The sequence below is a fragment of the Lontra canadensis genome, unplaced genomic scaffold (genome assembly GCF_010015895.1).
Source record: "Lontra canadensis isolate GAN:19392208 unplaced genomic scaffold, GSC_riverotter_1.0 scaffold6, whole genome shotgun sequence".
NCBI classification, from domain to species: domain Eukaryota; kingdom Metazoa; phylum Chordata; class Mammalia; order Carnivora; family Mustelidae; genus Lontra; species Lontra canadensis.
In genome coordinates, this window is record NW_022631000.1 from 12,208,884 (window position 1) to 12,223,831 (window position 14,948).

At 38.6% G+C, this 14,948-nt stretch overlaps 1 protein-coding gene across 19 annotated transcripts in view; it reads left to right on the top strand.

Annotated features, from left to right (window-relative positions):
• Nucleotides 1-14,948, top strand: part of PHLDB2 (pleckstrin homology like domain family B member 2) — a 102,731-nt gene that overhangs the window by 54,620 nt on the left and 33,163 nt on the right. For 16 of the 19 annotated variants that reach the window (XM_032852152.1, XM_032852155.1, XM_032852153.1 and 13 more), the window contains exons 6-9: nucleotides 4,385-4,513; nucleotides 9,782-9,937; nucleotides 10,853-10,963; nucleotides 13,617-13,706. In XM_032852152.1, coding sequence (XP_032708043.1) covers nucleotides 4,385-4,513; nucleotides 9,782-9,937; nucleotides 10,853-10,963; nucleotides 13,617-13,706 — 486 coding nt within the window. The remainder of the gene's footprint in view (nucleotides 1-4,384; nucleotides 4,514-9,781; nucleotides 9,938-10,852; nucleotides 10,964-13,616; nucleotides 13,707-14,948) is intronic. The other 3 variants (XM_032852159.1, XM_032852166.1, XM_032852170.1) reach the window with 1 other exon arrangement.

Genomic DNA, 14,948 nt, shown 5'->3' on the forward strand with positions numbered 1-14,948 from the left:
GATTTTTTTAAAATGCTCATACCCTATTTTGCTCCTGAATGTCTGACTGCATGGAGACTTGGAAAATAGTATATTTTAAAGTTCACCCAGATTTGTCTAATGTGCAGTCCAGACTAAGAACCACAGAGCTAACTGGACCATACTTCATGAGGACAGTGATCAGGCGCTCTCTTTTCTTCCTTTCTCTCTTTCTTTCTTGTTTTTTTTTTTTTTTTAAGATTTTATTTTTTATTTATTTGATAGAGAAAGTGCAGCAGAGGGAGAGGGAGAAGCAGCCTCCCACTAAGCAGGGACCTCGATGTGGGGCTCAATCCCAGGGCCCTGGGATCATGACTTGAGGTAAAGGCAGACACTTAACCAACTGAGCAACCTAGGCAATCCAGGCTCCCTCTTTTCTCTACGTATAGTCCCTGAGTGAGTGAATAAACAACTCAAGTGAATATAGGTCCGATTTTATATACTGACTTCTGCTTTACTTTGCTGTGAATAATGACTGTTGGTCATACATACGCTTTAGGAACATCAGTCTTAAACATAAAGAAAGGGCAGAATCTGGCAATGAATTTGTGACCCACATGGCTTTTGTGGGTACATAATGACAAATCCGTGCAAGAGCAGCGCGAACAGACACAGCCACATGTCCGGTGAAGTCACATTCTGTGCCTGGTTTTACAAATGCCCCCTTGTGCATCTGGGTTTTCCTGGAGTGTTCCAATTCCTTGTCATCTGATTTTTTTCAGTAAACTTAAATCTGTTCAACTGAATACAAATTTATTAAATTTGCTCATTAAAATTTAATAAATTTATTGAAAATTTAATTTAAATTTTATCTAATTTAAAATTCATTACAACTCACTTAAATATACTTGTTTCTTGAAAACAGATTCGTGAATCCTAAAAAAAAAAAAAAAAAAAAAGTAAAGCTCTCTGCCAACTTGGCCTTTAGAAATTGTTTTTTAGAATTTAGAATTCTTTTTTAGAATTTAGAAATTGTCGAGCCTGTAAGAATCGTAATAGGCAAGTGTACCAGTTTAAATCTGGGGAAAGGAAGTAACAGCCAGTTTTCATATTTTGCATGTCAAAGAGAGAATTCCCAAACCCTGAAATGCTATCTAATTTGTCCATATACTTGTCTTCACCGTAGAAGGTGATATTTTCAGGTCTAATTAACTGGTTGCCTGAGCTAATTTTCCTTTGAAAACTTTCTGGGCAATAAATAGAAAGTAGGAATATTAATTTCTTTCTGGCTTGAGTTGGCCAACTGGCTGGCATGGGCGTGATATCACGTCTCTCGTCCTCCATGATTGATGGCCAGGCCCACCTGCTACTGGTCCTTTCATCCTTGCCCTTTACTTCCTTTGCCCTCACTTTGGCCCCACTAAGCTTTTGTTCTGAGACCCAAGTCTTGATCATAGCATTACCCGTAAACAGAGAAGCAGAAGGTTCTGATGGTGCCCTCTTGCATTAGTCTTCTCACGGCCCCCTTGTACGGAATTGCAAAACATTTTGAGCACCTCAGAAGGAAGGCTCTATGTAAACATAAGGTACTTTTTCTTCGTTATCTGTGCTTATTAGTAGTAATACAAAATGGGGAGCTCAGAGGCCTAGTTTGGCTATTTCTTCAGATTTGAGATCCGTGTTTCAGGCCAGTGCCTTTCCATATAATCAAATATCGTATCAATGTGCTCTGTCAAATGTAACTTTAAATTTTACAATTTTGCACATTTGGTATTTAAGGGGATTGGATAGTTTTCTTTCTTGCTTTTTTGCTTTCTTTGTTTCTCTTTTTTAACTTTCTTCTTAGAACTAGAATTGGTGCAAAATCCAGTGATACAGTATCTACAAATAGAACTCTTTTTGGATAAAATTCTTTTGCTGTGTAAATAGGGCAATCTTTGATCCATGCATAGAAGAAATAACACCTTTTTTTATCCAAAGGACGACTGGTGTTCTGTATTGCTGGCTGTATTAAAGGGAAAAAAATGATTCATTCTGAAACTAAAGGCTGAATCTGACTGGTCCTTGAAGATTCAGCTTTCCTGTGAATGAACACGTGATGATCCTTCACTCTATGTTCCAAGCCATTGCCCCTCTCCACCTCCTGCACTGGGGGGTTGCACAGGGTGCACACTTGCCAGAAAAGACGGAGGAAACTTTCTGAATAGTCTGCAAAAGTTTCAGTTGCAAAAACATTTTATTTTTATTTTTTATTTTTTTTAGAGATTTTATTTATTCATCTGAGAGAGAGGGAGAGAAGGCGCGAGCAGAGGGGAGAGGCAGAAGGAAAAGCAAGCAGACTCCCCAGAGAGCAGGCAGCCCGAGGACTCAGGGGATAGGGACTTGATCCCAGGACCTGCAGATGAAGACCAGAGCTGAAGGCAGACACTTAACCCATCTGAGCCACCCAGGGGCCCCTGCAGAAACATTTTTAAACTGATAGATGAAGTAGGACTCTCAGTTTTATCACTTCCGTATTTAATCATTTTGAGGGTAAAAAACTGCACTTCCAAATCTAAATACGTGGGATGCCTGGTGGCTCAGTTGTTAAGCGTCTGCCTTCAGCTCGGGTCATCATCCCAGGGTCCTGGGATCGAGTCCCTCACTGGGCTCCCTGCTCAGCTGGAAGCCTGCTTCTCCTTCTCCCACCCCCCCCCCCCCCGCTCCCACTCTCCCCTGTTTATGTTCCTCTCTCGCTGTCTCTCTTTCTTTGTCAAATAAATAAATAAAATATTTAAAACAAAATAAAACAAACAAAAACTGAATATGCATTTCTAAACGGCCCTTGACATCTAGAAATTTTCTGCCAAAAATGGACACCTAAGTGAACTGGTATAGCTATTTATGTCCTATAGTTTTCCATTTAAACCATAGCCTCTTTTATAAAGAATCTAAAGATATGTTTACACGGGAAATCATGGCCATTTGGATGAAGAAATTATAGTAAGTATAATTTTATGGGACTGAGAGCTGCATCCTTAAAAAAAAAAAAAATCCTTCTCTGATCAAGCTTAGAAGCCAGTTTTATTGCTGTCTGCAGTTAGGGTGAATGAGACAAGGAGAATAAGGGGGTGGTCCCTGTGCTTAATGAGGGCCATATCATGGTAGTGCTTCATGAAGTGCTTTTTTTTTTTTTAAATGATTTTATTTATTCATTTAAGAGAGAGAATGAACAGGGAGAGTAGGAAAGGGAGAAGAAGTAGCAGACTCCCTATTGGGCAGGGAGCCTGACCCCAAGTCCCTGGGATCATGACCTGAGCCAAAGGCAGACACTTAACCAGCTGAGCCACCCAGGCATCCCTCACGAAGAGCTTCTGTGTAGGCTGACAGACTTACAACAGGGGAGAATCAGGTCTAAAATTTGCTTCAAGGCTTTAGAACATCATAAAGGGCACCCAGGTTGGGAAGACAGGCACTAAACGGGTTGGAGTATTTTTTCTCAATTTAAAAGGTGACATGGAAGGCCATGTAATCACTATTACAGGATTTGCCTGGTGGACCCCAGAGAATGTCCAGCATCCCTCTGGACTGTGTGACTGGGGAAGGATTTAGTGTTATCTCCACGTTTCTCTTCTATTTTCTGACACCTGGGTGTTCTCTCCTTTTTTCCACAGTCCATGTTTCAAGTGTTTTTTATATCCGTGAATGTAGAGAAGTCTTCATCTCCACAGTAAATGTCATGTGTCGGTGTATCCAAACTGCGTGATATGCCTCCCTTCGCTGCTTTGTCAGGCTTGCCTCCTTCCCTGCTCTCTCAGCCTTAGAATCAGATTTTCTAATTGCTTAAGCTTTGAAGTTTGCCAGATAGCTAGACCTATTTCAGGTGACCAGGGTGTCGACTAGTGTACCTGGCATGCTTCTGGTCTGAAAATAAAATTACAGTAATTTGCAAAGCTTGCTTAACAAATGCCATGAGCAAATTGGACCACGACTATACTTGAGGTAAATGCCGCTTTCCTTTGCCTTGGTCTCTGCCAACAGACTCTTTGTAAGGCTATCTTATAAATTTGGTTGGCATTTCTTTTGTCCTTTGTTGACCGTTGACCAGCTTCTTCCACTTTAAACATGGTGGCAGGAAGCAAGGAAGGAAGGAAGGAAGGCAGTCAGTCATTGTCAGTACCCAGTGATGTGGACCGTGTTTTAAGAATACAGAAATGGGGCCCCTTTGTCTTTACTTCCACTTCCACCCCCCTTATCTTAGTCACTAACTAGGTATGTTTCTACATGCATAGGATACAGTGCGGGCGTGTACGTATGTTTGTGTGAGTGTGTGTGTGTGTGTGTGTGTGTGTGTGTGTTGGTGTTATCCTTGGGAAATGTTCACTAATGCCTGCTTTGGGTGTGAAGGTAATTTCTATTCTTCTATTTTCTGATTTCTGAACTTCAGGAGAAGGTAAAGCTTGATGCTGAAAGGGAAAAACTAGAGAGGCTTCAGGAGCTTTACTCCGAGCAGAAGACCCAGCTGGACAATTGTCCTGAGTCCATGAGGGAACAATTACAACAACAACTGAAGAGGGTCAGTAGTAAACAGGAATGCGCCAGTTGTTTTTTTGTTTTTCGGTGTTTTTTTCAATGAAGTTCCACTTACCTATGACTTCCTACTTAACACAGCATAAATTTGCATAAGTTCTGGTCATTAGATACTTTTAAAATAGAAATATGCATGCTGATAGTATATATTATTTTATGCTATTCAGACAATTCCTTGTTAGAATCCTTCACTAATTTATAATGCAAAAAAAATAGTTCTGGAGTCATTCTTTGTAACAAAAGAGAGTTGTTCTTTGTGACATATAACTGACACTGAGATTGTAGCATTTAAATCAGCTGGCATCTTTTCCTGCATTCTCTGCTGCATCCGTGAGTACTGTTTGCCCTTGGGACGTTGGTTTTTTTGTTTGTTTGTTTGTTTGTTTGTTTGTTTTTACCTGTCTCAGCCTGATTTTCCACTTGGGTCCAAAGACGATCCTTGTCTCTGATTTGCTTCCCATCACCACTCACTGTGTTTCTTTTTCTTTCTGCTTCTTGGTGTCATTGAACTTCTTAGCACGCCACAGCAAACACCAAGACCCAAGATGCAGGGCCATATCCTCCGCATCTTCTCAGGCGAGCTTCCTCATTTTTTGAAGCTTAGTGCAGTGTGGACTTTGCGGTGGGTTTTATGGGGTTATTTTCCGATCATTGAAGTTGGCTGTGCTTAACATGGCCGTGCTGGTTATCTGCTGAAATGAGGCTTCGAGGTGGAGAGTTTCACAAACACTGGCCAGACCACATAATATTTCAGAGCCTCTTAACGATGGGGTTGTTTGCTCTGGACAGCAGCCCAAATAAAGCTGGGGAGCAGTCTTGGATCTCCAAGAGTCATGTCATAGTAATTTGTGCTAAGTGACTAACAGCTCATGATTCCATGTGACTAGAAAAGAAGGCTAGTTTCACGCATGCTATTCTGTCAGGACCTTCTTGGGAGTCGGCAAGTGGAAACACCAGCTGAGGTAGCCCCACCCTTGGAAATGTTTAAGGTGGTCTTTAATATAAAAACATATGATACCTTAGAGTAGCATTAGGTTATGAAAAATTACATTTAAAACTTTTCGGTGTATTACAGAGGCTGAAAGCATCTTAATGAACAGTACCAAAGGCAGCCAGGTCAACCTGCATCTTAATGATTTTAATATTTTAACAAACAGTAACTTTCTTACTATGTTGGATCAAAAAAGTCCCAACAATACTTCTTCCTCTTTACTCCTTTTAGTGTATACAGTTGAACTTGCTGTAAGAAGAGAAAATTTCCTGTCCCTCAATGTCGTAATTCTCTAGAAATCGTGTGGTGAAAATAACTGGGAAAACATTAGTATTTATAAAATTATATTTGCTTGTAATTTGTGTTTATGCCAGTTCACCAAAGAGATTGGGAAACGGCTTTTTATGTTGGTTCACTGGTTTTCAGCTCTCCTCATTACTAATGATTTTAAACAGTGGTCCTTTTACTTTATCTAGAGTCAGCAACAACTTACATATTTTGTTCTTCTCTGCCTCTAGTTATCCAAATATTGCTTGGACTCTTTATAAACACCACTGCAAATAAAAATTGGTAAATTCTACTAATATCTGAGACTTGGATTGATATAAATAATGTCTGTTTTCTTAATCTAGCCTCTGTAGGATAACTCTAAATGTATGTACATTCTAAGGATGTCCAGAAGAGGACAGGAAGTGATATAGACAGTCTCTTCCACTCTTTCAAGGCAAAGACCCTTATCTTCTTCCTCCCTGAGCAGAGTATAAAATTCTTATCATAAATCCCTTTCCTTGGGAGAGATAACTGGCTTGTGGTAGCTTCTGTTCGTCTGTATTAAGAGGTCCACTAATTTTGCAGGGATGATGACCAGAGTAACTTTCCACTGATCCCAGTGCTTAATTGTTATAAAGTCCACTTACTTCATGAGAAGTCCGTTCATACTAGGAACTTCCTGTGTTACCACAGCTCATTTCCCTTCAGATTTGAAAATCTTCAGAATGCAACTTCCCTACGAAGCTTTCCCAAAGGCATTTAAACTAGATGCAGTAAAGGTGATTTTATTACCACAAACTTCATTAGGTGGCAAGTCATACAAAAGAAAAAAATAAATGAAGAGGAAGAACATCATCTTCTTAAATGTGTGTTATCCCAAGTACTTAAGCTGAAGTTATGGAATGAATGATTTTTTGTGCACAACATTATAGCTTTATGAACGGGCTTCTTACTTCTAATCCCCTGCTTTGGAGTCAGAATACAGCTTTCATCTGAGTAGTTGCATGTAGTGAGGTGGATTCACCAGTCCTGTAGTTCCCTGGGATGCAAGCATTGTGGAAAAGAAAGCAGGAGTTAAATGATTTTTGTTGTTGTTGTTGTTTTTTGTTTTTTTTTTGTTGCCAGGATGAGTTCCACTAGTAAATGGAGGAGACACCTGGCGAGAACAGTTTTCTTGTGCTTTTGGTAATTTACTCACTGAATGGTTGATTTCAGTTTCTTGATTATATATATAATATATATATATGTATAATATATACATATATATATATAATATATATACATATTATATAAATATACATGTTCGGTGACATCAACAATTAGAAGACCTATTTTCTCATTAGTTCTACAATCAGTTTATCCTTTAATCTTGGGTAAATCCTTCAACTTCTGTGGGTCTCAGTGCTCATATATAAAATGAGAAGGTTGCACGAATGATTTCCATTCTTTTTTTCCAAATTCCAAAACTGTGCAGTTAAAGTGTTTGACTATAAGGCATAAGATGGAGAAATGTGAACAAACCCCAAGCCCCACTTAAATTTCTTTTCAAAGTTGGCCTTGAGCTGTCTTGAGAATCTCTCCTGCTATACCACATCTATTCTCTTCTGTCCCTCTGCTAAGCAAAAAAACAAACAAAACAAAATGCATGATGGACTGCATGTAAACTTCTGCCATAGAAATCCTCAAAACAGTTATTGGAAAAAAGAAGGAATTGCACTGAAATTTCTTGAGCACAACCGTTTATGTCCTTTGGTGCCTGGCCTTTGAGATTGCCATCCAGCAGAGATTTGTAATATTCCTTTTAGCAACTGAAGCGTAGTTAAAATTTTCATTCAACTAGTCCTGCCCGTCACTTTGAGCTTCCTGTATATATTACTGTATATTAAATTCAATGACTCCTGCCCCCAAATTCCATGCCCTGAATTCTTATTCTTATCTAAAATCTTTGCAAAGCCTTTTCCCCTCCCCAGTTTTTCTTTTACAGTGTAAGTTTATATACACACGTTCTAATTGTTTGGACAACTTGATCAGATGATGGTATCAGCAGAATCTGAGTGCTAAGCTTAGCTTTAATTTTCAACTTTCCTACCCAGTGTGTATTATTTTCATGCAACAGTTTAAATATTTACTGCAAACAAATTAGTGGCTCTGTGACCTTCACATGGTTAAGATAACACATGGTGTCTATTAACCAGATGTGGAGTGAGCGACGGACTACGGGACTACCATAGTCGGCATACTGTGAGACTCATACCCACTTGGAGTAAAGATTACTTATAAACTAAAAAAAAAAAGTTTATGAAACTATTTCTCTCAATAATCTTTAGCCACAAACCAAGCTTAATTGAAAGACTTAAAAGAAAGTTTTTAGATAAAAACTTGACTATGAATGACTGTGTGAATAAATATGTCCACTGATGTATTGTTTCAAGACTGCAGGGATTTTGTTTCAAGATAATAACACTCGAGTTATCTCTCGATTACTTCAGTAGTGACTAGATTTGGGCCAAATTCATTCATTCTTTTAGAAGTTATAAGCATAAAATGTCTGATAAACTTGAATGCCCACCAATAACCTGAAACCAAGACTGCTTTCTGTTTAGCCATTAAAAATGTAAAAAAAAAAAAAAAAAAAAGAGTGCTCAAAAATGCTGAATATGTTTTTGAAATTGTTTTTCTTGCTCTTAACTTTTAAGAATCCACTGTGTTGACATAATAATCTTGTTGCTATAGTGCCGCTTGTAATTACATGGTAGTTGATCATCCTTCTGTGAATCATCCCCCAAATAAAATTCATTCCAGAAGACAGAAATATATTATTCCATTTGATTAAAAGGCCTAATTTATCACTCACATCAAAACCAAAAGAGGGGGTGTTATGTTTAAAAACTGATAGAAATCTAATTTATCATATTTATTTATCCAACTCTTTCTGATGTTTCAAGTGAAAAAAAAAAAGCCACGTCCTGGCAATTTTGCCTATGTAGAGTTATAAACCAGCTAGCCCAGCCCAGCTACTGTTTCTTTTTGACCATAGATTACTTACAAATAATATATATTTTTAAATCTTCTATACCTTATTTATGGTCTTGTCAAAGTCTCTTAAAATTAAGTGTTTTTTTTTTAAATGTAGATTAAAGAATTGTTTATACAACATGTGCCAGTCTCTGCACAGATAGGGATTCACTTCTGTCTTCAGACATTTTGTAGGTTAGGAAATGCCTATCTGATGACCATCTGATTTTTATAATTTCTGGTCTTTCTTAAATGCCCTCAAGATTATTCCTAGAGTAGTACTTAACCATTAGAGACCTTCTTTGTGCCTGATGAATGCTGTGCTTCCACCCTTCCGGTGAAAATCTTGGTAAACAATGTTCAGGGATTCACAGAAGCCTAGTGTAAGAATACCAACCACCAAATGTTTTCAATGACTTCTCCTTTCAACAAAATTATTGGAGCATGCATGTCTATATATATATCATATAGATCTAATTTCTATGTATGCCAGATTTTGAGTCTGTTTTTTTTTTTTTTTTGTAGTCAGTAACTTTGGAATCTTGAATTTTATTTCTATACTAAAATCTCCTTTCATTTGAAAATTTTGGAAAATGGGAGCTTTCTCAAGAGACCATGTCACACCTTGGTGGACAGATAATGTTTAGTTATTTACCAAATTCTTTTTATACTTCAGGGCCCATTTAAAACCACCTAGTAGATTTCAAGCAAGAAGTCCTACCTTCACAGAACAGTCTCAAACTAATGGTCCAACCAGTGCTTCTCTCCCTGCTCCACCCCTAATCCCTTTCAGTTCCATTCTCATGGTCACTGCTCCAGGATTTAACTCCAAAAGACTGGATTATCATGGTCCAGCCCTGGTCAGCTTAGTAATTGGAAAGATATTTTGGACTGTTTGCTTTTAATATTTTTTTTCTTCATGTTAAGATGGCTATAGCCATTCTGGTATGTCTTGTTTTCATTCCCCTTTCTCCAAAGGATGCCGACCTGTTGGATGTGGAGAGCAAACACTTTGAAGACCTGGAATTCCAGCAGCTTGAGCGTGAGAGCCGTCTGGATGAGGAGAAGGAGAACCTGACCCAACAGCTCCTACGTGAAGTAGCTGAGTATCAGCGGAACATCGTGACTCGAAAGGTACTTTTGCCAGGTGTCATTCAGTGTGAAAAACCCACATTCGCCCCTCACTCCCTGACAGGAATCATCATTAATGTAGCTCTCTGTCTACCTGTCTTTATATTCAAATATCCAGGTGTGTTTCCCCACATGTCACATCTGACAGATTATGGAGCCTGCCATCTACATACCAAATAGTGCTCCAAGCTAGGTACACCAACATGTGTTAGTTGCTGTTACTTAATGCTGTAGATGCCATTGATTTATAATACCTGATTTTTTTTTTCATTTATGGGAAAACCAAGGGAGAGAGAAATCAGGAATTCAGATATTTGTTTTAAGTTACTTGCATTTGCAATCACAGTAACTAGATTTAGAATAGTTCTGCGAACAAAGTCTATTTTGGCATTTTCGGTTTTCACTGCTCATAGTTCCCGAAGTTGGCTGATAGCTTATTACCATTAGAAATAGCCCTGCCAGACGCCATACACATTGTTGGCTCTGCCCACCTCCTTCTTGATGTCCCGCCCCAGAATTTAGCTCTTGTTCCAAAACTTAGAATCACATCCCAGCTGCTCTATACTAAACCAGTAGAACTGAGGGGAAGGGAGATGAAGAAGGTGACTTTTTAAGCTCTCAGCTTAAATAAGAACTTACATTGTTATTTTTCCCATGAGGCATCTCCTGTTGACTTCTGCATTCTTCAAATAGATTTTAAACCACGTGGACTGGATTGGCCTTAGGTAAAGAGTAGCCTTCATCTTGGCAGGTCAAAGAGACTACTTCACAGTCTCTAGATAAGAATCACTGCCTACCACCAGCAAAAATGTCCTCATTGCTGATCCAGCTGTAAACACTTTTCCCTTTTCCAGGATATACTGGCAAACCATTGAATGTCTAACGGGCGTCTGTATATGATCATCTTTTTTCCTCCAGGAAAAAATTTCTGCACTGAAAAAGCAAGCCAATCACATTGTCCAGCAGGCTCAGAGAGAACAAGATCATTTTGTGAAAGAAAAAAATAATTTAATAATGATGTTACAGAGAGTAAGTATTTCCTTTTTTAGCACTGGTTGCAATAAAACTCAGGTTCCAGCTTGGGGGAAGCTCCTTCCTTCAAAGCAAGTGCCTTTTGATAATGAATAGTGGATTATAATTTTTAAAAAGGCTTTTTAATATACATTTTTATTTAATCCTCCACATTAGTAAGCTGATGCTCTGTGAACAATTAATTCAGAAAATAAGTAAGGATGTTTTCCTCATGATTTTTCCATGGTGTGAAAATTCAAACCATGAAAAATATGTACGTTTTCAGATTTTCTTCTTTTGAAAAAACAGATTTTTTTTTTCAAACAGGTAGAACATATTCTGCTTTTTTTTTGCTGCTGTCAAACGATTTGGCCCAGCTGCTGTGGGCCAAATTATTTGATTAATTATTTGCCTATGGGTCCCCACCTGGCAATGGCCCCATTGACTTTAGTTTGGCTTCATTGGCTAGGTAGTCCCAGCAATGGGGGCAAGACCATCCTCACCAAGGGGACTGTGGTCCCATCTGCCCAGGGCCTAATGTGACTGCACAGAAAGGGTTTCCTTTGCCCAGTCTGATTTTCTGACATAGTCTAAGATCTAAGACACCAAAAGTTAATTAAAGTTGATGGGCTGGTCTCAGCGCTGAGCCTTGTATGCAGGCCCCTGCATAGGATGTGATGCTTTGGGATCCTGAAAATATGAGATGTACCCAGAATGGGGTACAGGAGAAAGAATGAGGGACTAAAGGATGAGGCTAGACCGTGTTTCCCCACTACCAGACATGTAGCTGGAATATTCTCAACTTGGGCATTTAACTATTTTCAGGTTGAGAAGGGAAAAAAAATTGGTCCTTCACATTGAAGTATGCGTCCACTCAAGCTGCACCTATGTAGCCCACACAAATCCCTGCCAACTCCCCTCCTGCTTCTTTGACACCAGAAATCTCAGAATGGTTTTATGGTTTTTCATCCCTGTCTCCTGCTCTGGGGACGAGCCCTTCCATTAATATGCGCTCCACTCTTTGCACATGCTATTCAAAGGCACAGCTTAAATCAGATAGTGTAATAAGTAGGATTTAAGTAGTTCTGAAGTTTTAGCAAAAAGGAGGTGGGGGAATCTCATAGTGATAGATTTTTTAGAATGGGTGATCACCATCAGACAAATACCACTTCCTCATTAAAACACCTAAAATATAATTCTGTTCTAAAAATTGTGCTAATTACGAAGATTTGTATTTTCCCAGATTGATCTGTAGATATGTCTCAGTCTCAATAAAAATCCCAGCCGCCTTTTTTTGTAGAAATGGACACATGGATGCTTCAAATCTGTAGTTGATCTGCATTTTTCAAGGAGTCTGTATTTGTGAATTTGCCTGCTCACTAAAGTCCACTCGCAGCCCCCCAATCATACGTGTCGTACAGTTCACGGACGGATGTGTGCAGAGTGGCAAAAATCTTGAGTCCCGCAGCATACAAATTCCCTGCTGAGGTTGAACAAAGCAACAGTCTACCTTCCTGTTTCAACTCTCATGGAGTAAATAAGAGTCCTTTTTGTGGATTATTTTGTGCTGTGTTTTCACATTGCTTGTGCTTTTTTTGTTGATTAGGCTATTTAAAATGCCTCCCCAGCATAGTGCTAACATACTGTCTAGTGTTCCTAAGGGCGGGAAGGTTGCAATGTGCCTCATGGAGAAAATGTGTGTCTTAAGTAAGTTTCATTCAGGCATAAATTACAGTGCTTTTAGCTACAAGTTCAGTGTTTAATCAACTATATATCAAATACGGTATCTTTAAACAGAAACACACATAAAGCACAGTTACGGATTGATCAGTTGATGAAATTTTTTTGAGGAAGCACACAGTAATCCATCTCTGTATTTCCTGTAGGAACAAGGGTTCAGTGTTTACCATTTCAGTGTTCACGGCAATGCTGCAGAGCATAAGAATTACAAGTAATGAGAATCAACTCTGTATGAAAATGCCAAGGGCATAGAGTAGCCAAAATAACTTTGAACAGGAACCAAGTTGGAAGATTTATACTATTTGATTTCAAAGTTGCCTCTAAAGCTATAGTATTTAAAATGATGTGGTGCTGACATACAGCTAGACACATAGATCAATGGAACCAAACAGAAAGTCCAGAAATAAACCCACACATATACCATCTATTGATTTTTTTTTTTTTTTTTACACAAAGGGCTCCAAGATAATCCAGGAAAAAGAAAGTCTTTCCAACAAACTGTGCTGTATCACCTGGGTAAACATTCAAACAAATGAATACTAATGCCTCTGTCCTCACACCACACATATAAATTAATTCAAGGCAGATTGTACACTGAAGCAGAAAAATTAAAGTGATAAACTTTCTAGAAGGAAATGCAGGACTGCTCGTGCACTTCTCTGACCTTGGGGTGAGCGAAGTTTTCTTAAAGAGGAAATGACAAAGGACTTATATGCAGACTATATTAAAAACTCCTCCAGTTCAATAGTGATCAATAAACACTCAATAAATAAGTAAATTTTAAAAAGCAGTCCAAAGAATTGAATACAAACTCTTCACAAAAGAAGATGTATGAAGAGCCAGTAAGACACATGATAAAATACTCAACATCATTAGTCATCAGGGAAATCTAAGATTGGCCAAGCTTAATAGAATTTTCGTGTTCCTTCAGGAAAAGGAAAATCTTTGTAATTTGGAAAAGAAATACTCCAGCCTCTCCGGGGGGAAAGGGTTTCCTGTCAACCCCAGTACTCTGAAAGAGGTAAGCTGTGATTTTCTGTGTCCCCTTCTATCACCTTAGAGATCAAGAGCTGTGCCTCTGTTTTAGATGATTAACTAAATAGGAAAACATTAACTTGAGTGACTTGGAAAGCATCAGTGCTTTATGGTTTTCCTGCCTTTTATTTATGCTTTGAGGATTTCACAGATTATCTTTGTGTTTAGTGCAGGTGCACTGTGTGTGTTTGTGAGCGTGTGTGTGTGTGTGTGCGCAGACCACGCTTGACAGCGACATTGTGGGTTAACTTGGGGCTTCAGACAAGTTAAGATCCAAACCAAGATTAGGTCTTAAATTCTTTTCTTCTCTGCAATGCCCTTCTTCAGTTCCTCCTCTTTCTTATGTTACTTCTCCTTCTCCTGAATCTGACAGCAAATGAAAATGTCTCTGCACATTTGATAAGATAGCCTGGTGCCTTTCTTTTCTCTGTCTCTTTTCCCCCCAATGTTGTTTGTGCTCTTTCCCTACCTAACTTAGAAAATCCTATTTGCATTAAGCTCCACACATTCTTGCTCCCAAACATCCATCTTTCTGAAATACTTTTTTTTTATGGAGCTATGCTGCTATGATGGAAGAATATTTTAACTCTAATTTGTAAAGTCATAACCCTGACTGAGAAAGAAAAAAGTTGGTTCTTTTTAGTATAGTTGACACACATGTGACATTAGTTGTAGGTGTACAACATCGTGATTCAGCAAGTTTGTATGTTACCTGTGCACACGAGTGTAGCTATCATTTGTCCCAACTAAAAGTCATTATCTTTATATTTGTTTTTTTTCCAAAAAGCTAAAGAAAAAGCTTGCTTCTGCATAAAAATGTGTGTAATTAAAAAAAGCCCAAAACCCTTTATTTCTAAATATCTTTTTAAACAATAGCAAAGTTAAGACTTCCTACATAGGAAGTATTTTGTGTGTGAGTATAGGTGTCTGAAGTAGATGCTCATCACAGAAGAAGTATGAATAATGTGGATCTTGGAAGAATTTTGTGAAAGAGCTTTATTAGATGATTCAGTTTCATAGTTTCTCTCCATTATTCAGAAGACGGAACTCACAGATTCAGTAGACACAGGGTCATAGTGGATGGAGTGGAGCGGAAGAAGAGAACATCAGTGAGATGGGCAGGGACCAGGTCTTACGAGGTGTGTTAAAGAAATATGGTTTATCATATGTGGCTGGGCAGTCCTTGAGTGAGAGATTTTAAGCAGGGAGGTGATATTATTTGATATCC